The sequence below is a fragment of the Pristiophorus japonicus genome, chromosome 23 (assembly GCF_044704955.1).
Source record: "Pristiophorus japonicus isolate sPriJap1 chromosome 23, sPriJap1.hap1, whole genome shotgun sequence".
Taxonomy (NCBI): Eukaryota; Metazoa; Chordata; class Chondrichthyes; family Pristiophoridae; genus Pristiophorus; species Pristiophorus japonicus.
The window spans coordinates 3257280-3279410 of NC_091999.1; the positions used below are offsets into that span (position 1 = coordinate 3257280).

The 22131-nt window shown below is 51.1% G+C and overlaps 1 protein-coding gene across 2 annotated transcripts in view; it reads left to right on the forward strand.

The window, feature by feature from the left end:
• Positions 1–22131, forward strand: part of LOC139235601 (polycomb group protein Pc) — a 67593-nt gene that overhangs the window by 22461 nt on the left and 23001 nt on the right. Inside the window, exons 3-4 of one of the 2 annotated variants that reach the window (XM_070866633.1) lie at positions 20160–20264; positions 21928–22013. In XM_070866633.1, the coding sequence (XP_070722734.1) occupies positions 20160–20264; positions 21928–22013 (191 nt within the window). The remainder of the gene's footprint in view (positions 1–20159; positions 20265–21927; positions 22014–22131) is intronic. The other variant, XM_070866634.1, reaches the window with a different exon arrangement.

Here is a 22131-nt window from a genome sequence, read left to right on the forward strand (position 1 = left end):
CAATATTTCCAGATTCTGGAAAACGACTCTTGCAATCTGCGCAACGTCTGGTTTTCGGTTTTTAGAACTCCGAATTTCAGAAGTTCGACCTGTAACGGATTTTAGTTCTACCTGTAACGGAGAGTAGGGGCAGGGAAAGGGAGGAGTGGAGAACAACTGTTAGTCATTTAATCACTCCTTCCACCCCATCACAGTCCTTCCCTTTTGTTCCTTCTACCCCTCTGACGAAAGGTCAACCTGTTTCTCGCTCCACAGATGCTGCCTGACCTGCTGAGTATTTCCAGCAATTTCTGTTCTTCTTTCAGATTTCCAGCATCCGCAGTATTTAACTTTTGCTATAGACCGGGCTAAGCGATCCCGCAACCAACGGATCAGGTCAAAGCTCTTCAGTCCTGCCACATCCGGTCGTGACTGGTGGTGGATAATTAAACAACTGAACGGGAGAAGGGGGCTCCCTGAACATCCCCATCCTCGGTGATGGCAGAGACCAGTACGCAGGTGCAAAAGACAAGGCGGAAGCGTTTGCAACCAACTTCAGCCAGAAGTGCTGAATGGATGAACCGCTGCAGTCCGTGTGGTGACGGTGCTCCCACAGTGCTGTTAGGGAGGGAGTTCCAGGATTGTGACCCAGCGACGATGGAGGAACGGCCGATATATTCCCAAGTCGAGGGATGGTGTGTGACTGGGAGGGGAACGTGGAGGTGGTGGTGTTCCCGTGCGCCTGCTGCCCTTGTCCTTCTAGGGGGTAGAGGTCGCGGGTTTGGGAGGTGCTGCCGAAGAAGCCTTGGCGAGTTGCTGCAGTGCATCTTGTAGACGGTGCACACTGCAGCCAGGGGGCGCCGGTGGTGGAGGGAGTGAGTGTTGAAGGTGGTGGGGAGCGTGTCGATCGAGCGGGGCTGCTTTGTCCTGGATGGTGTCGAGCTTCTCGAGTGTTGTTGGAGCTGCAACTCATCCAGGCAAGTGGGGAGTGTTCCATCACACTCCTGACTTGTGTCTTGTAGATGGTGGAAAGGCTTTGGGGAGTCAGGAGGTGAGACACTCGCCGCAGAATACCCAGCCTCTGACCTGCTCTTGTTGCTACAGTACCTATGCGGGCACTGCGTCAAGCGAGCATCTGGGTAGACTGTGATGCCACCCCACTGCCGAATATCCTGCCAGCATTCACTCTGGGCTCACAATGAAGAAATGCCACGTGATGTCAGAGCCCATGGAACCTGTACCACAGGGACAGTCAGCACATTCGGTGGGGGGAAGTCACACCTCGAGGCTATCGTTCCACGTTTCGATCACTTGCGCGCTCAGTTAGATTTCCAGCCTGACGGGGAGCTGGGTGGGACAGGGGCTCAAATCTCTGGGCGCCGAGGACAAATCCAGCCAAGATAGTGGATGAAGATCATCTCGCTCTCTCTCTCTCTCGCTCTCTCTCTCTCTCTCTCTCTCTCTCTCTCTCTCTCTCTCTCTCTCTCTCTCTCTCTCTCCCTCCCTCCTCAGTCTCTCTCTCTCTCTCTCTCTCTCTCTCTCTCTCTCTCACTCCCTCCCTCCCTCCCTCCCTCCCTCCCTCTCTCCTCAGTCAGACACTGACTTTTCAACTGATGGGACCCAGATGCAAATTCATCCCCAGACTGAGGGAAATGAGGCCTCCGTTCACTGACTGGGATCTGAGCGGGGCAGTAAATCAAGTTCAGCCCCAGACACCGAGCGATTACGTGCATTTGTGAAGCTTCAACGTAGGGAGCTTTACTCTATCTAACCCCCTGTATCTGCCCTGGGAGTGTTTGATGGGACAGTGTAGAGGGAGCTTTACTCTGTATCGAACCCCGTGCTGTACCTGCCCTGGGAGTGTTTGATGGGACAGTGTAGAGGGAGCTTTACTCTGTATCTAACCCCCTGTACCTGCCCTGGGAGTGTTTGATGGGACAGTGTAGAGGGAGCTTTACTCTGTATCGAACCCCGTGCTGTACCTGCCCTGGGAGTGTTTGATGGGACAGTGTAGAGGGAGCTTTACTCTGTGTATCTAGCCCCCTGTACCTGCCCTGGGAGTGTTTGATGGGACAGTGTAGAGGGAGCTTTACTCTGTATCTAACCCCCTGTACCTGCCCTGGGAGTGTTTGATGGGACAGTGTAGAGGGAGCTTTACTCTGTATCTAATCCTCTGTACCTGCCCTGGGAGTATTTGATGGGAAAGTGTAGAGGGAGCTTTACTCTGTATCTAACCCCCTGTACCTGCCCTGGGAGTGTTTGATGGGACAGTGTGGAGGGAGCTTTACTCTGTATCTAACCCCCTGTACCTGCCCTGGGAGTGTTTGATGGGACAGTGTAGAGGGAGCTTTACTCTGTATCTAACCCGTGCTGTACCTGCCCTGGGAGTGTTTGATGGGACAGTGTAGAGGGAGCTTTACTCTGTATCTAACCCCATGCTGTACCTGCCCTGGGAGTGTTTGATGGGACAGTGTAGAGGGAGCTTTACTCTGTATCTAACCCCGTGCTGTACCTGCCCTGGGAGTGTTTGATGGGACAGTGTGGAGGGAGCTTTACTCTGTATCTAACCCCCTGTACCTGCCCTGGGAGTGTTTGATGGGACAGTGTAGAGGGAGCTTTACTCTGTATCTAACCCGTGCTGTACCTGCCCTGGGAGTGTTTGATGGGACAGTGTGGAGGGAGCTTTACTCTGTATCTAACCCGTGCTGTACCTGCCCTGGGAGTGTTTGATGGGACAGTGTAGAGGGAGCTTTACTCTGTATCTAACCCCCTGTACCTGCCCTGGGAGTGTTTGATGGGACAGTGTAGAGGGAGCTTTACTCTGTATCTAACCCTGTGCTGTACCTGCCCTGGGAGTGTTTGATGGGACAGTGTGGAGGGAGCTTTACTTAAGTGCTGCCTTTTCTTAGCCCCTGCTCCCCCACCCCCCCCAAGATGGCAGTTTATGCACCATTGCCCTTGTGCTCCCACTCCGAGCTGAGTAAAACCAGGCTCCCATGTAGGATTAGTGCGTGCTGGTCTAAAAATATATCTGACGTCTTCTGACTATCCGATGTGACTGCTGCTGAGACGGCCCCCTGATCAGCAAGTGTTCCTATATTTAGTCCCAACACAGCTGTGTGCCAGCCTTGCTGTGGGACAGAAAGGACTGGCTGCTGGAAATGGAAGTCGCCGGGGGGAGGGTGAGTCTGTCATTTTAACCGTCTTATTCTTTTCGTGCTTTGCTGGGCTAACCGCCTCGTGAGCTCCGCACACCTATTCTCCGAATTACTAAAGGTGGTGGGAGAAGAAAGCAGAGTGCTGGCTGGGAGGGGGTTACTGAGTGACAGTATGAAGGAGCTGGATTAACATCAGTACAGATACAGTCAGTAACACAGGGTGCTGGGGGAGAGGTTACTGAGTGACAGTATGAAGGAGCTGGATTAACATCAGTACAGATACAGTCAGTAACACAGGGTGCTGGGGGAGAGGGGTTACTGAGTGACAGTGTGAGGGAGCGGGATTAACATCAGTACAGATACAGTCAGTAACACAGGGTGCTGGGGGAGAGGGGTTACTGAGTGACAGTGTGAGGGAGCTGGATTAACATCAGTACAGATACAGTCAGTAATACGGTAAAATAGTAATGATGAATTTGTAGAAAAGGTCAGTCAGGACACAGTTTGTATACTGGGTATAGGTTTGGGCGCCCCATTATAGGAACAACTTTAAAGCCCTAGAGAGTGAAGATTGTTAAAAGACTGAGGAGAGAAGGAAGGAGTAATTTCTTCACACCGAGGGTTGTTGGACTGCGGAATGATTTGCCACAGGGTGTAATGGAGGCAAAGGCCATTGCATCTTGCAAGGAACAATTGTATAAAAATTTCAGTCAGTGGAAGAAACCCATATGGGGGTAAGTGGGGCTGTGGCATGAGTTTGGGATTGATACAAGGCTATGGGGAGAGAGTGGGATTAGTTTGGGGATTGATACTGGGCTATGGGAGAAAGCGGGGCAGTGGGATTAGTTTGGGATTGATACTGGGCTATGGGAGGAGAGTGGGGCAGTGGGATTAGTTTAGGGGATTGATACTGGGCTATGGGAGGAGAGTGGGGCAGTGGGATTCGTTTGGGGGATTGATACTGGGCTATGGGAGGAGAGTGGGGCAGTGGGATGAGTTTGGGATTGATACTGGGCTATGGGAGAGAGCGGGGCAGTGGGATTAGTTTGGGATTGATACTGGGCTATGGGAGGAGAGTGGGGCAGTGGGATTAGTTTGGGGGATTGATACTGGGCTATGTGAGGAGAGTGGGGCAGTGGGATTAGTTTGGGATTGATACTGGGCTATGGGAGAGAGCGGGGCAGTGGGATTAGTTTGGGATTGATACAGGACTATGGGAGGAGAGTGGGGCAGTGGGATTAGTTTGTGGAATTGATACTGGGCTATGGGAGGAGAGTGGGGCAGTGGGATTAGTTTGGGATTGATACTGGGCTATGGGAGAGAGTGGGGCAGTGGGATTAGTTTGGGATTGATACAGGACTATGGGAGAGAGCGGGGCAGTGGGATTAGTTTGGGGATTGATACAGGGCTATGGGGAGAGAGCAGGGCAGTGGGATTAGTTTGGGATTGATACTGGGCTATGGGAGAGAGCGGGGCAGTGGGATTAGTTTGGGATTGATACAGGACTATGGGAGAGAGCGGGGCAGTGGGATTAGTTTGGGGATTGATACAGGGCTATGGGGAGAGAGCAGGGCAGTGGGATTAGTTTGGGATTGATACTGGGCTATGGGAGAGAGCGGGGCAGTGGGATTAGTTTGGGGATTGATATTGCGCTATGGGGAGAGAGCGGGGCAGTGGGATTAGTTTGGGATTGATACTGGGCTATGGGAGGAGAGTGGGACAGTGGGATTAGTTTGGGATTGATACTGGGCTATGGGAGGAGAGTGGGACAGTGGGATTAGTTTGGGGATTGATACAGGGCTATGGGGAGAGAGCAGGGCAGTGGGATTAGTTTGGGATTGATACTGGGCTATGGGAGAGAGCGGGGCAGTGGGATTAGTTTGGGGATTGATATTGCGCTATGGGGAGAGAGCGGGGCAGTGGGATTAGTTTGGGATTGATACTGGGCTATGGGAGGAGAGTGGGACAGTGGGATTAGTTTGGGGATTGATACTGGGCTATGGGAGGAGAGTGGGACAGTGGGATTCGTTTGGGGATTGATACTGGGCTATGGGAGGAGAGTGGGACCATGGGATTAGTTTGGGATTGATACTGGGCTATGGGAGGAGAGTGGGGCAGTGGGATTAGTTTGGGATTGATACTGGGCTATGGGAGAGAGCGGGGCAGTGGGATTAGTTTGGGATTGATACTAGGCTATGGGAGGAGAGTGGGGCAGTGGGATTAGTTTGGGATTGATACTGGGCTATGGGGAGAGAGTGGGGCAGTGGGATTAGTTTGGGAATTGATACTGGGCTATGGGAGGAGAGTGGGACAGTGGGATTAATTTGGGGATTGATACTGGGCTGTGGGGAGAGAGTGGGGCAGTGGGATTAGTTTGGGATTGATACTGGGCTATGGGGAGAGTGGGGCAGTGGGATTAGTTTGGGATTGATACTGGGCTATGGGAGGAGAGTGGGACAGTGGGATTAGTTTGGGATTGATACTGGGCTATGGGAGAGAGCGGGGCAGTGGGATTAGTTTGGGATTGATACTGGGCTATGGGGAGAGAGTGTGGCAGTGGGATTAGTTTGGGATTGATACTGGGCTATGGGAGAAAGTGGGACAGAGGGATTAGTTTGGGATTGATACTAGGCTATGGGAGAGAGTGGGACAGTGGGATTAGTTTGGGATTGATATTGGGCTATGGGAGAGAGTTGGGGCAGTTGGATTAGTTTGAGATTGATACAGGGCTATGGGAGAGAGCGGGGCAGTGGGATTAGTTTGGGGATTGATACTGGGCTATGGGAGAGAGTGGGGCAGTTGGATTAGTTTGGGATTGATACAGGGCTATGGGAGAGAGCGGGGCAGTGGGATTAGTTTGGGGATTGATACTGGGCTATGGGAGAGCGGTGCAGTGGGATTAGTTTGGGATTGATACTGGGCTATGGGGAGAGAGTGGGACAGTGGGATTAGTTTGGGATTGATACTGGGCTATGGGAGAGAGCTGGGCAGTGGGATTAGTTTGGGGATTGATACAGGGCTATGGGGAGAGAGCGGGGCAGTGGGATTAGTTTGGGATTGATACTGGGCTATGGGAGAGAGTGGGACAGTGGGCTTAGTTTGGGATTGATACTGGGCTATGGGAGAGAGCGGGACAGTGGGATTAGTTTGGGATTGATACTGAACTATGGGAGAGAGTGGGACAGTGGGATTAGTTTGGGGATTGATACTGGGCTATGGGAGAGAGCGGGGCAGTGGGATTAGTTTGGGATTGATACTGGGCTATGGGAGAGAGCGGGACAGTGGGATTAGTTTGGTATTGATACTGGGCTATGGGAGAGAGCGGGACAGTGGGATTAGTTTGTGATTGATACTGGGCTATGGGAGAGAGTGGGATTAGTTTGGGATTGATACTGGGCTATGGGAGGAGAGTGGGACAGTGGGATTAGTTTGGGATTGATACAGGACTATGGGAGAGCGGGGGACAGTGGGATTAGTTTGGGATTGATACTGGGCTATGGGGAGAGAGTGGGATTAGTTTGGGATTGATACAGGACTACGGGAGAGCGGGGGACAGTGGGATTAGTTTGGGATTGATACAGGACTATGGGAGAGTGCGGGGCAGTAGGATTAGTTTGGGGATTGATACTGGGCTGTGGGAGAGAGCGGGGCAGTGGGATTAGTTGGGGATTGATACTGGACTATGGGAGAGAGCGGGGCAGTGGGATTAGTTTGGGATTGATACTGGGCTATGGGAGAGAGCGGGGCAGTGGGATTAGTTTGGGGATTGATACTGGGCTATGGGAGAGAGCGGGGCAGTGGGATTAGTTTGGGATTGATACTGGGCTATGGGAGAGAGTGGGACAGTGGGCTTAGTTTGGGATTGATACTGGGCTATGGGAGAGAGCGGGACAGTGGGATTAGTTTGGGATTGATACTGAACTATGGGAGAGAGTGGGACAGTGGGATTAGTTTGGGGATTGATACTGGGCTATGGGAGAGAGCGGGGCAGTGGGATTAGTTTGGGATTGATACTGGGCTATGGGAGAGAGCGGGACAGTGGAATTAGTTTGGTATTGATACTGGGCTATGGGAGAGAGCGGGACAGTGGGATTAGTTTGTGATTGATACTGGGCTATGGGAGAGAGTGGGATTAGTTTGGGATTGATACTGGGCTATGGGAGGAGAGTGGGACAGTGGGATTAGTTTGGGATTGATACAGGACTATGGGAGAGCGGGGGACAGTGGGATTAGTTTGGGATTGATACTGGGCTATGGGGAGAGAGTGGGATTAGTTTGGGATTGATACAGGACTACGGGAGAGCGGGGGACAGTGGGATTAGTTTGGGATTGATACTGGGCTATGGGGAGAGAGTGGGACAGTGGGATTAGTTTGGGATTGATACAGGACTATGGGAGAGCGGGGGACAGTGGGATTAGTTTGGGATTGCCTTTACCAAAGAGCTGACCTAGACACACTGAGCTAAATGGTTGCCTTCATGAAAGCTTCTATGGTATGTTAACAACAACACTTGTATTTATATAGCGCCTTTAACGTAGTGAAACGTCCCAAGGCGCTTCATAGGAGTATTGAGGTTAAAAATTTGACACTGAACCAGAGAAGTAGAAATTAGCGCAGGTGACCAACAGCGCTTCGTCAAAGAGGTATGTTTTAAGGAGTGTTTTGAAGGTGGAAAGAGAGGCAGAGAGGTTTAGGGAGGGAGTTCCAGAGCTTGGGGCCCAGGCAACGGAAGGCACGGCCACCAGGGATGCTCAAGAGGGCAGAATTAAGAGAAGCGCTGACATCTCTGGTGTGTTGTGGGGCGAGCAGCGTGGAGGCCCCGACCTGCGTGAGAACACCAGCGGCAGGTCGGGGCCATCAACGGAGCGGCCTGGGAGCAGCACGTGCTGCGACGGCAGCGAAACGTGTCGGTAACTGGAGTGTGGGCGGATACAGCAGGAGGCACGAGTTCGGGCCCAGGGGCAGCACGGGCCCAGCCCACTCTGTGCGATATGTGTGCGCACTAGGTCCGTGCAGCAGAGCTGGTCTCCAGTCGTCTTGCCACTGGACCGAGACCTCGCTCTGTCCAGCCCGTGTGGTGGCTGGTGTGCAACGGTCACCCCACGTTAAACAAATCCACGCACAGGCATCTTCCACCCTTCAGGACCCGGAATATTAGGTCTTTCATTGGAACCTCTGTCAACTCGTCCTTTTTTGGTGTGGAAGCAAGTCATCCCCGCTTCGAGGGACTGCCGATGATGGGGAAATGTGGCTGGAGGAGATTGTGGTCGTAAGCTCATTTCAGGGTCAAATATGGCGCCAGGGTTGCGAACGGTCTGGTTCAGTCTCCACTAAAGGTGCTGAAGAAACACACATTGCGATCGAAAGACTTGAGGTAAAATCTGAGCAGGTTATATCTTTCTTGCCATGGGGATGAGCTTACGCTTTTAGCCTCGCATTGCAACATCACCAACAACTTGCATTTTTATAACGTAACAACGTAAAACAGCCCAAGCAGTGATATCAAACATAAGATATTAGGACAGTGAAAGGTTTTAAGGAGCCTTTTAAAAAGAGGAAGGGATTTCCAGATTTCAGCAGCTAGACCAGGACCAATTTTAAAATTTAGACGTTGCCAGACCGGGAGCCAGTGTAGGTCAGCGAGCACGGGGTGATGGGTGAGCGGGACTGGGTGTGGGTTAGGACACAGGGCAGCGAGCACAGGGGGTGATGGGTGAGCGGGACTCGGTGTGGCTTAGGACATGGGGCAGTGAGCACAGGGGGTGATGGGTGAGCGGGACTTGGTGCGAGTTAGGACATGGGGCAGTGAGCACAGGGGGTGATGGGTGAGCGGGACTCGGTGCAAGTTAGGACATGGGGCAGTGAGCACAGGGGGTGATGGGTGAGCAGGACTGGGTGCGAGTTAGGACACGGGGCAGCGAGCACAGGGGGTGATGCGTGAGCAGGACTTGGTGCAAGTTAAGACACGGGGCAGCGAGCACAGGGGGTGATGGGTGAGCAAGACTTGGTGTGGGTTAGGACACGGGGCAGTGAGCACAAGGGGTGATGGGTGAGCAGGACTCGGTGCGAGTTAGGACATGGGGCAGTGAGCACAGGGGGTGATGGGTGAGCGGGACTGGGTGCGAGTTAGGACACAGGGCAGTGAGCACAGGGGGTGATGGGTGAACGGAATTTGGTGCGAGTTAGGACACGGGGCAGCGAGCACAGGGGGTGATGGGTGAGCGGGACTGGGTGTGGGTTAGGATACAGGGGGTGATGGGTGAGTGGGACTGGGTGCGAGTTAGGACACGGGGCAGCGAGCACAGGGGTGGTGGGTGAGCGGGACTGGGTGTGGGTTAGGACACAGGGCAGCGAGCACAGGGGGTGATGGGTGAGCGGGACTGGGTGTGGGTTAGGACAGGGGGTGATGGGTGAGCGGGACTTGGTGTGAGTTTGGACACAGGGCAGCGAGCACAGGGGGTGATGGGTGAGCGGGACTGGGTGCGAGTTAGGACTCTGGGCAGCAGAGTTTTGGATGAGCTTACGTTTTATGTAGGGTGAAAGATGGTAGGCCAGCCAGGAGAGCGTTGGAATAGACATCTGTCTTGTTAAGCAGAGCTACGAGTTATAAACAGTCAGGAGCGAACTCTGGAAGCTGCCAGGCACGAGGAATGTCTGACCTGGTGCTTGCCCATGGCCATGTTGTATGAAGCTGTGTTTAAAGAGGATAAGTGTTGCTCTCAGCAGCCCTTTTGTTGCAAAGGAAGAGTGTTTTCTTCAGAATATCTCCTCCGTCCAACTCCTCACTGTCCACTCACTGGAGTGGAGATTCCACAGGTTTCAGTCAGCCCTTGAGAGCCACCCCGAAATCTTCATGTGAGCCCAGTCAATGAATATCAGCACAGTGTTTAACCATGGTGAGTCATTGCAGCCAAGCCTGCTCCTGCCCTCACCTCCATCATAGGCAGTCCCTCGGAATCGAGGAAGACTTGCTCCCACTCTAAAAGCAAGTTCTCAGGTGGCTGAACAGTCCAATACAGGAACCACAGTCCCTGTCACAGGTGGGACAGACAGTGGTTGAGGGAAGGGGAGGGTGGGACTGGTTTGCCGTACGCTCCTTCCGCTGCCTGCGCTTGCTTTCTGCCTGCTCTCGGCAATGAGACTCGAGGTGCTCAGCGCCCTCCCGGATGCACTTCCTCCACTTAGGGCGGACTGGTCTTTGGCCCAGGGGTTCCCAGGTGTCGGTGGGGATGTTGCACTTTATCAGGGAGGCTTTGAGGGTGTCCCTTGTAACGTTTCCTCTGCCCACCTGGGGCTCGCTTGCCGTGTAGGAGTTCCGAGTCGAGCGCTTGCTTTGGGAGTCTCGTGTCGGGGGCATGCGGACAATGTGGCCCTGCCCAGCGGAGCTGGTCAAGTGTGTGGTCAGTGCTTCGATGCTGGGGATGTTGGCCTGGTCGAGGACGCTAACGTTGGTGCGTCTGTCCTCCCGGGGGATTTGTAGGATCTTGCGGGGACATCGGTGGTGGTATTTCTCCAGCGATTTGAGATGTCTGCTGTACAGTCCCTCGGATTCGAGGATGACTTGCTTCCACACTAACGTGAGTTCGAAGGTGACTGCTGAGTCCAATGCAAGGTCTACAGACCGTCGCAGGTGGTGGTTGAAGGGATGGGTGAGTCAGGTGCTTGATTTGTCCTACACTCTGTCCGACGTTTGTACTTGGCTTCCGTGTGCTCCCGACGGAGAGACTGTTCAGCGCCTTACCGGATGCTGCTTCTACACTTTGTGCAGGCTTGGACCAGGGATTCTGAAGAGTAGACGTTACATTTTTTCAAGGAGGCTTTGAGGGTCTCCTTCAAGTGTTTTCTCTGTTCTCCTGGGGCCCGCTTGCCGTGACGGAGCTCGGAGTAGAGTGCCTGTTTTGGGAGTCTTGTATCAGGCATGTGGACTACGTGGCCTGCCCACCGGAGCTGATTGAGCGTGATCAATGCTTCGATGCTGGGGATGTTGGCCTGACGGAGAACACTGACGTATAAGCACGTACTATACACACTCCTGTGCCACTGTACATGGGAATGCAGGACCTTAAGTAGTCTTGTGGGGTGGGGTTAGTTGGTGTAGTCTTACAGGGTGGGGTGGGATTAATGGTTAATCCCCATCCCGACACTGACCCAGTTCTTTCCCGTTTAAAAAGCCATTTAGGAAGTAGCCGAGTTTGCAGCGCAGGCGTTTCCCTGCAGCACAGGCTGACGAGATGCAAAACTGAGGTGCACCAGCGCCACCACTGGTGGAAGAGTATAATTGCAGCGTGACACGTTTACATGGGCAGTTTCCATTCTAAGCACCAACATCGCGTTTGATAAAATGTGTAAGGTGTTGGAGACCCAGTGCGCACAGACCCCTTCCAGCAAGGGTTACAAGCAGTAATCCTGGGTTTGAATTTCCTCTCCTCTCATTTCGTGGCTGAGGGGCATGGAGGTGAGCAAACTGAGGTGTGTGTATATACTACAGGTGGGACTCGAGCTGTCCTGTACGACCCCCTCCACCAGAAACTCTGTGCCTTGTCCCCCCCCATCCAATCCATTTCCACGACCTCTCATTTCCACCTTCTAATCACAAAGTTTTACACCAGAGAATGAGACCATTTGGCCCATCATGGCTGTCCTGGCTTTTTGAAACAGCTATCCCTTACTCCCATTCTCTATACCCTTTTCCCTTTTGGCCCATCACCTTCATGCTAGCTCTCTGGCTCAGTGGGTCTCACTCTGGTCTGTGTTCAAGTTCTGCTCCCGAGACTTGAGCACAAAGTCTAGGCTGACACTTCAGTGCAGTGCTGAGGGAGCCCTGCACTATTCAGATGTGCCATCTTGCAAGTGAGGTGTTAAACCGAGGCCCAGTCTGCTCTCTGAGGTGAACGTAAAAGATCCCATGGCACTGTTTTGTGAACCCCGGTGTCTTGGTCAATATTTATCCCTCAATCAGCATCACTAAAAGCAGATTATCTGGTCATTATCACATTGCTGTTTGTGGGAGCTTGCTGTGCGCTAATTGGCTGCCTTGTTTCCGCCATTACAACAGGAACTAAATTTCAAAAGTACTTCATTGGCTGTAATGCGCTTTGGGATGCCCTGTAAGGCACTGTATATTTTTTTTATTCATTCCTTGGATATGGGCATCGGTGGCACGGCTAACATTTATTGCCCATCCCTAATTGCCCCTTGAGAAAGTGGTGGTGAGCCGCCGCCTTGAACCGTTGCAGTCCGTGTGGTGAAGGTGCTCCCACAGTGCTGTTAGGGAGGGAGTTCCAGGATTGTGACCCAGCGACGATGAAGGAACGGCCGATATATTCCCAAGTCGGGATGGTGTGTGACTGGGAGGGGAACGTGGAGGTGGTGGTGTTCCTGTGCGCCTGCTGCCCTTGTCCTTCTAGGGGGTAGAGGTCGCGGGTTTTGGAGGTGCTGCCGAAGAAGCCTTGGCGAGTTGCTGCAGTGCATCTTGTAGACGGTGTATACTGCAGCCAGGGGGCGCCGGTGGTGGAGGGAGTGAATGTTGAAGGTGGTGGGGAGCGTGTCGATCGAGCGGGGCTGCTTTGTCCTGGATGTTGTCGAGCTTCTCGAGTGTTGTTGGAGCTGAACTCATCCAGGCAAGTGGAGAGTGTTCCATCACACTCCTGACTTGTGCCTTGTAGATGGTGGAAAGGCTTTGGGGAGTCAGGAGGTGAGACACTTGCCGCAGAATACCCAGCCTCTGACCCGCTCTTGTAGCCACAGTATTTATGGCTGGTCCAGTTAAGTTTCTGGTCAACGGTGACCCCCAGGATGTTGATGGTGGGGGATTCGACGATGGTAATGCTCTTGAATGTCAAGGGGCGGTGGTTAGACTCTCGCTTGTTGGAGATGGTCATTGCCTGGCACTTGTGTGGTGCGAATGTTACTTGCCACTTATCAGCCCAAGCCTGAATGTTGTCCAGGTCTTGTTGTATGTGGGCATGGACTGCTTCATTATCGGAGGCGTTGAGAATGGAACTGAATACGGTGCAGTCATCAGCGAACATCCCCACTTCTGACCCTATGATGGAGGGAAGGTCATTGATGAAGCAGCAGAAGCTGGTTGGGCCGAGGACACTGCCCTGAGGAACTCCTGCAGTGATGTCCTGGGGCTGTGATGATTGACCTCCAACCACCACAACCATCTTCCTTTGTTCTTCATGTCAATGTAAATCTTTTCTTACAGTTCCTTTCACCATTTGGCCCCTCACGCCTGTATCCTCTCTGTCTGAAAGAGCTCTCCCCTTTCTCCCATTCCTGTTTTCCCCATTCGGCTCATCGCCTCTGGCCTCTCTCTGAGGGAGCTATCACCTTCGTCCAATTCTCCCACTCTTTCCCAGTCCCTCTTTTTATATTTATCCCCATCTCTTTTTTTAAATGCTCTCCAGGGCTCTGATTCCACCTGATCGAACATCCCATGTTCAAGCAATCTAAAAAAAAAAAAATTCTGCTAACCATCTCCGTCATTCTTGTAATGATATGGTATTGACAGCCTCTAGTTCCTGACTCGCCAACCAGCGGATCTAATTTGAGTGTCTGTGGAACAGCCTCTGCAGCAGGGTTGGTGGCTGGTCATGGTGCATGTTCTATTAATACCCTGCCTGTCACTCCCTTGAGGCGGGAGAGCTATCACAGCGTCTGTGGGATGACGTCAGTGCTATAGAGAGGGAGGAACTTAACACAATTGCTATCACGAATGAAGTAGTACTCGGTAAAATAATGGGACTAAAGCGGACAAGTCCCCTGGACCTGATGGCTTACATCCTCGGGTCTTAAAAGAAGTGACTGCAGAGATAGTGGATGCATTGGTTGTAATCTACCAAAATTCTCTGGATTCTGGGGCGGTCCCAGCAGATTGGAGAACCGCAAATGTAACGCCCCTATTTTTTTTTTTAAAAAGGAGGCAGACAAAAAGCAGGAAACTATGGACCAGTTAGCCTGACATTTGTCGTTAGGGAAAATGCTGGAGTCCATTCTCTAGGAAGCAGTAGCAGGACATTTGGAAAAGCATGATTCAATCAAGCAGAGTCAGCATGGTTTTATGAAAGGGAAATCATGTTTGACAAATTTGCTGGAGTTCTTTGAGACTGTAACGATAAGGGGGAACCAGTGGATGTGGTGTATTTGGATTTACAGAAGGCATTTGATAAGGTGCCACATAAAAGGTTACTGCACAAAATAAAAGCTCACAGGGTTGGGGGTAATATATTAGCATGGATAGAGGATTGGCTAACTAACAGAAAAAAGAGAGTCAGGCTAAATGGTTCATTCTCTGGTTAGCAAACAGTAACTAGTGGGGTGCCGCAGGGATCAGTGCTGGGTCCTCAACTATTTACAATCTATATTAATGACTTGGATGAAGGGACCGAGTGTGATGTAGCCAAGTTTGCTGATACAAAGATGGGTGGGAAAGCAAGTTGTGAGGAGGACACAAAAAATCTGCAAAGGGATATAGGCAGGCTAATTGAGTGGGCAAAAATTTGGCAGATGGAGTATAATGTGGGAAAATGTGAGGTTATCCACTTTGGCAGAAAAAATAGAAAAGCAAATTATAATTTAAATGGAGAAAAATTGCAAAATGCTATAATACAGAGGGACCTGGGGGTCCTTGTGCATAAAACAAAAAGTTAGCATGCAGGTACAGCAAGTAATCAGGAAAGCCAATAAAATGTTGGCCTTTATTGCAAAGGGGATAGAGTATAAAAGCAGAGAAGTCCTGCTACAACTGTACAGGGTATTGGTGAGGCCACACCTGGCGTACTGCGTGCAGTCTTGGTCTCCGTATTTAAGGAAGGATATACTTGCATTGGAGGCTGTTCAGAGAAGGTTCACTGGGTTGATTCCGGAGATGAGGGGGCTGACTTATGAAGATAGGTTGAGTTGGTTGGGCCTATACTCAATGGAGTTCAGAAGGAGAGGTGATCTTATTGAAACAGATAAGATAAAGAGGGGGCTCGACAGGGTAGATGCGCAGAGAGGATATTTCCACTCATGGGGGAAACTAAAACTAGGGGCCATAGTCTCTGAATAAGGGGCCGCCCATTTAAAACTGAGATGAGAAATTTCTTCTGAGGGTTGTAAATCTGTGGAATTCTCTACCCCAGAGAGCTGTGGAGGCTGGGTCATTGAATATATTTAAGGCAGAGATGGACAGATTTTTGAGCGATAAGGGAGTAAAGGATTCTGGGGAGCAGGCAGGGAAACATAGAAAATAGGTGCAGGAGGAGGCCATTCGGCCCTTCGAGCCTACACCATCATTCAATAAGATCATGGCTGATCATTCCCTCAGTACCCCTTTCCTGCTTTCTCTCCATACCCCTTGATCCCCTTAGTCATAAGGGCCATATCTAACTCCCTCTTGAATATATCCAATGAACTGGCATCAACAACTCTCTGCGGGAGAGAATTCCACAGATTAACAACTCTGAGTGAAGAAGTTTCTCCCCATCTCAGTCCTAAATGGCCTACCCCTTATCCGAACACTGTCCCCTGGTTCTGGACTTCCCCAACATCGGGAACATTCTACCCGCATCTACCCTGTCCTGTCCCGTCAGAATCTTATATGTTTCTGAGATCCCCTCTCATCCTTCTAAACTCCAAAGTATTAATATCCAGTTGATCCAGTCTCTCCTCATATGTCAGTCCTGCCATCCTGGGAATCAGTCTGGTGAACCTTCGTTGCACTCCCTCAATAGCAAGAACGTCCTTCCTCAGATTAGGAGACCAAAACTGAACACAATATTCCAGGTGAGGCCTCACCAAGGCCCTGTACAACTGCAGTAAAACCTCCCTGCTTCTATACTCAAATCCCCTAGCTATGAAGGCCAACATACCATTTGCCTCCTTCACCGCCTGCTGTACCTGCATGCCAACTTTCAAAGACTGATGAACCATGACACCCAGGTCTCGTTGCACCTCCCCTTTTCCTAATCTGCCGCCATTCAAATAATCTATCTTTGCATTTTTGCCCTCAAAGTGGATAACCTCACATTTATCCACATTATACTGCCTCTGCCATACATTTGCCCATTCATCTAACCTGTCCAAGTCACCCTGCAGCCTCCTAGCGTCCCCCTCACAGCTCACACCGCCACCCAGTTTAGTGTCATCTGCAAACTTGGAGATATTACACTCAATTCCTTCATCCAAGTCATTGATGTATATTGTAAAGAGCTGGGGTCCCAGCACTGAGCCCTGCGGCACTCCAATAGTCACTGCCTGAAAAGGACCCGTTTATTCCGACTCTCTGCTTCCTGTCTGCCAACCAGTTCTCTCTCCATGTCAATATATTGCCCCCAATACCATGTGCTTTGATTTTGCACACCAATCTCTTGTGTGGGACCTTGTTAAAAAACCTTTTTGAAAGTCCAACTACACCACATCCACTGGTTCTCCCTTGTCCACTCTACTAGTTACATCCTCAAAAAAAATTCCAGAAGATTTGTCAAGTATGATTTCCCTTTCACAAATCCATGCTGACTTGGACTGATCCTGTCACTGCTTTCCAAATGTGCTGCTATTTCATCCTTAAATAATTGATTCCAACATTTTCCCCACTACTGATGTCAGGCTAACCGGTCTATAATTACCCGCTTTCTCTCCCTCCTTTTTTTAAAAAGTGGTGTTACATTAGCTACCCTCCAGTCTATTGGAACTGATCCAGAGTCGATAGACTGTTGGAAAATGATCACCAGTGCATCCACTATTTCTAGGGCCACTTCCTTAAGTAGTCTGGGATGCAGACTATCAGGCCCCGGGGATCTATCGGCCTTCAATCCCATCAATTTCCCGAACACAATTTCCTGCCTAATAAGGATATCCTTCAGTTCCTCTTTCTCACTAGACCCTCGGTCCCCTAGTACTTCCGGAAGATTATTTGTGTCTTCCTTCGTGAAGACAGAACCAAAGTATTTGTTCATTTGGTCTGCCATTTCTTTGTTCCCCATTATAAATTCACCTAAATGCAAGGGACCAACGTTTGTCTTAACTAATCTTTTTCTCTTCACATCTATAGAAGCTTTTGCAGTCAGTTTTTATGTTCCCGGCCAGCTTCTTCTCGTACTCTATTTTCCCCCTCTTAATTAAACCCTTTGTCCTCCTCTGCTGAATTCTAAATTTCTCACAGCCCTCAGGTTTGTTGCTTTTTCTGGCCAATTTATATGCCCCTTCCTTGGATTTAACAGTATTCTTAATTTCCCTTGTTAGCCACGGTTGAGCCACCTTCCCCGTTTTATTTTTACTCCAGACAGGGATGTACAATTGCTAAAGTTCATCCATGTGATCCTTAAATGTTTGCCATTGCCTATCCACCATCAACCCTTGAAGTATCATTTGCCAGTCTATTCTAGCCAATTCACGCCTCAAACCATCGAAGTTACCTTTCCTTAAGTTCAGGACCCTAGTTTTTGAATTAACTGTGTCACTCTCCATCTTAATAAAGAATTCTACCATGTTATGGTCACTCTTCCCCAAGGGGCCTCATACAACAAGATTGCTAATTAGTCCTCTCTCATTACACATCACCAAGTCTAGGATGGCCAGCTCCCTAGTTGGTTCCTCGACCTATTGGTCTAGAAAACCATCCCTAATACACTCCAGGGAATCCTCCAGCGCATTGCTACCAGTTTGGTTAGCCCAATCAATGTAGATTAAAGTCACCCATGATAACTGCTGTACCTTTATTGCACACATCCCTAATTTCTTCTTTGATGCTGTCCCCAACCTCACTACTCCTGTTTGGTGCCCTTTGGTATTCTGTAGCTCCACCCATACTGATTCCACATCATCCAGGCTAATGTCCTTTCTTACTATTGCATTAATTTCCTCTTTAACCAGCAACTCCACCCCACCTTCTTTTCCTTTCTGTCTATCTTTCCTGAATGTTTGAATACCCCTGGATGTTGAGTTCCCAGCCTTGGTCACCCTGGAGCCATGTCTCCGTGATGCCAATTACATCATACCCGTTAACTGCTATCTGCGCAGTTAATTCATCCACCTTATTCCGAATACTCCTCGCATTGAGGCACAGAGCCTTCAGGCTTGTCTTTCTTAACACACTTTGCCCCTGTAGAATTTTGGTGTAATGTGGCCCTTTTTGCTTTTTGCCTTGGGTTTCTCTGCCCTCCGCCTTTGCTTTTCTTCATTCTATCTTTTGCTTCCGCCCCCATTCTACTTCCCTCTGTCTCCCTGCATAGGTTCCTATCCCCCTGCCATATTAGTTTAATTCCTCCCCCTCGGACATTGGTTCCGGTCCTGCCCAGATGCAGACCGTGCGGTTTGTACTGGTCCCACCTCCCCCAGAACCGGTTCCAATGTCCCAGGAATTTGAATCCCTCCCTTCTGCACCACTCCTCAAGCCACGTATTCATCTGAGCTATCCTGCGATTCCTACTCTGACTAGCACGTGGCACTGGTAGCAATCCTGAGATTACTACTTTTGAGGTCCTACTTTTTAATTTAGCTCCTAGCTCCCTAAATTTGTCTCGTAGGACCTCATCCTGTTTTTTACCTATGTCGTTGGTACCTATGTGCACCACGACAACTGGCTGTTCACCCTCCCTTTTCAGAATGACCTGCACCCGCTCCGAGACATCCTTGACCCTTGCACCAGGGAGGTAACATACCATCCTGGAGTCTCTGTTGCGGCCACAGAAACGCCTATCTATTCCCCGTACAATCGAATCCCCTTTCACTATAGCTCTCGCACTCTTTTTCCTGCCCTCCTGTGCAGCAGAGCCAGCCACCGTGCCATGAGCCTGGCTGCTGCTGTCTTCCACTGATGAGTCATCCCCCTCAACAGTACCCAAAGTGGTGTATCTGTTTTGCAGGGGGATGACCACAGGGGACCGCTGCACTACCTTCCTTGCACTGCTCTTCCTGTTGGTCATCCATTCCCTATCTGGCTGTGTACCCTTTAGTGGAGCTGAGTCCATGATCAGATCAGTCATGATCTTATTAAATGGCGGAGCAGGCTCGAGGAGCCGAATGGCCCACTCCTGCCCCTATTATGTTCTCACTTGCCATCGTTCCACAGGCTGTGACTTTGCAATGTCACTCTGCGAAGGAGCATTCCCGCTGGCAATTCCTTGCCTCCCGTTGCTGCAGGGTGACATTAATCCCTGTTACATCAGTGACTTAAACTTATCAGAACTTAATATGTACCATTAGGCAGGTAAAGGGGAGCGATTCACTCCCGTCTGGTACTGTACAGCCCGTGTGTGTGTGTGTGTCTCTGTGTCAACCCCTGTACATGTACAGCACACGGGGTAAAGGGGAGCGATTCACTAACGTCTGGTACTGTACAGCCCGTGTGTGTGTGTCTGTGTCAACTCCTGTACATGTACAGCACACGGGGTAAAGGGGAGCGATTCACTTCCATCTGGTACTGTACAGCCCGTGTGTGTGTGTGTGTGTGTGTGTGTGTGTGTGTGTGTCTCTGTGTCAACCCCTGTACATGTACAGCACACGGGGTAAAGGGAACGATTCACTCCCGTCTGGTACTGCTTGACTCACAGTATCAGCTCCTGTACATGTACAAAACACAGCAGGTAAAATAGAACGATACACTCCCTTCTGGTGCTGTACAGCTTGTGTGTGAGAGCAATTTTGGCACCCAGGCTTCAAGTGATCCCAGCTCGCTGAATAATGTGCCTTCACGGCAAAACGTGTGTGGCCTCTGAATGAGTTGAATTTGGTCCCAGAGAGTGAAACTTCAGTGTCTGACTCTCCCAGTCTCCCATCAGAGAGAAGGAGACCTTCATGTCCTCCTTGGTCTACGACTGGATTTGACCCAGGCCCCAGAGGGTGAAAGGTCAGTGCCTGACCCACTGCCCCCACCCAGTCGTCCCTCTCCCCCCCCCCCCCCCCAATCAGGGAGAGGGCTGGGTCCCTCTGGCCCTCGCCCCAGCCTCTGACCGTGATCCCTTTTGCGTGCAGGACAAGCTCTGGGGCTCCCTCGCTTGTGTCGCACTGACGGCTGTTTGTACGTTCGCCCTCAGGACCCGCAGCAGCCTTCTGCAACAGCAGCGGAGGACTCTGAACCGGTGGCGTGCGGGCTGACTAACGGGATTGGCACCAGCCACTCTGAGGGCTACGGGACAGAGGTGATTGACTGACTGACTGACATCTGGCTTTTTGCTTTGCACGGGGGGGTGGGGAGTGAGCGCTCAGCTGAGGTGTCAAAACAGCGACTGCTTCACTGGGGCCAAAGACCAGGAGAGGATGGAGCACGGGACACCCCCATCCCCCGATCCCCCCCCCCCCCCCCACCCCCAGCTCCTCTCCTGGTGTCGATGCAACTTGGGCAACTCCCTGCTGATCTTTCATTAGTATTTGACTGTGGGGGAGAGGAGAGAGGCGCAGTTTGACAGCAAGGCCCTCCCCCCTGTCTTCGCTTGGCGCACTCAGTCATGCGGTGGGATCGGTTGGAGGCGGGAGAGGGGCGGGATCCGTAGCGGAGTATCTTCCCAGCAGGAGTCACTTGAGTGCTGAGGAGCAGGAACTCTGACTGAATTTCCACCCTCCTGACCATCCCTGATTATAATCGCTCCACCATCGGTGGGCCGTGCCTTCTGTTGCCTGGGCCCCAAGCTCTGGAACTCCCTCCCTAAACCCCTCCTCTTTTTAAGAGGCTCCTTAAAACCTACCCCAGGTCACCTGCACTAATTTCTCCCTATGCGGCTCATAATACTGCTCTTTTGTAATACTGCTATGCAGCGCCTTGGGACGTTTTACTACGTTAAAGGCACTATATAATGAGAAGTTATTGTTGTAACCCTCCCTAACCCAATTGTATCCTTCCTACCACTTGTGCACACAGGCTGGAAGATGGCAACTGGGCCCTTGCTGGCTCAGTAGCAGACTGGTCCGGGGCACTTGTCCATTGAGCCTTTGTTGCGGCATACTATCCATTGTGTGTACATTTCAGTCTCTATCGGTGTACGCGTGCCCCCGTTGCTCTCTGGACTCCCAACGCCACATCTCCCTCACCCCGTTCCCGACGTCTGTTCCCCTCCCCCGTTACTGCTGTCTTCCCCCTGCGGTTCACAAATAACCTTGAAACGCACAAGGTTAGCATGCAGGTACAGCAAGTGATCAGGAAGGCCAGTGGAATGTTGGCCTTTATTGCAAAGGGGGAATAGAGTATAAAAGCAGAGAAGTCCTGCTACAGTTATACAGGGTATTGGTGAGGCCACACCTGGAGTACTGCGTGCAGTTTTGGTTTCCATATCTACGAAAGGATACACTTGCTTTGGAGGCAGTTCAGAGTAGGTTCATTCGGTTGATTCCGGGGATGAGGGGGTTGACTTATGAGGAAAGGTTGAGGAGGTTGGGCCTCTACTCATTGGAATTCAGAAGAATGAGAGGTGATCTTATCGAAACGTGTCAGATTATGAGGGGGCTCGACAAGGTGGATGCAGAGAGGATGTTTCCACTGATGGGGGAGACTACAACTAGGGGACATGGTCTTAGAATAAGGGGCCGCCCATTTAAAACTGAGGAATTTCTTCTGAGGGTTGTAAATCTCTGGAATTTGCTGCATCAGAGAGCTGTGGAGGCTGGGTCATTGAATATATTTAAGATGGAGATGGACAGTTTCTTAACCAATAAGGGAATAAGGGGGCGGGCAGGGAAGTGGAGCTGAGTCCATGATTGGGTCAGCAATGATCGTATTAAATGGCGGAGCAGGCTCGAGGGGCCGAATGGCCGACTCCTGCTCCTGTTTCTTATGTTCTTCTAACTTTGTTTTCTTTCCTGTTGTGACAGGAGCAGAACACAGACCCCGAGGTAGAGCCGTATGGACTGCCAGACGAGAGTGACGGCGATGCAGATGTCGAGGATGCTGAGGGAAGGTAATGAGGCGAGTCTGTGCAATTGGCGAGGGTTTAACGCAGGGATCATTCAGGCCATCGATCCTGCACTGGAGTCGGCCACGTCACGACTCCCGGATGGGAGTCCATGGTTCTGCCT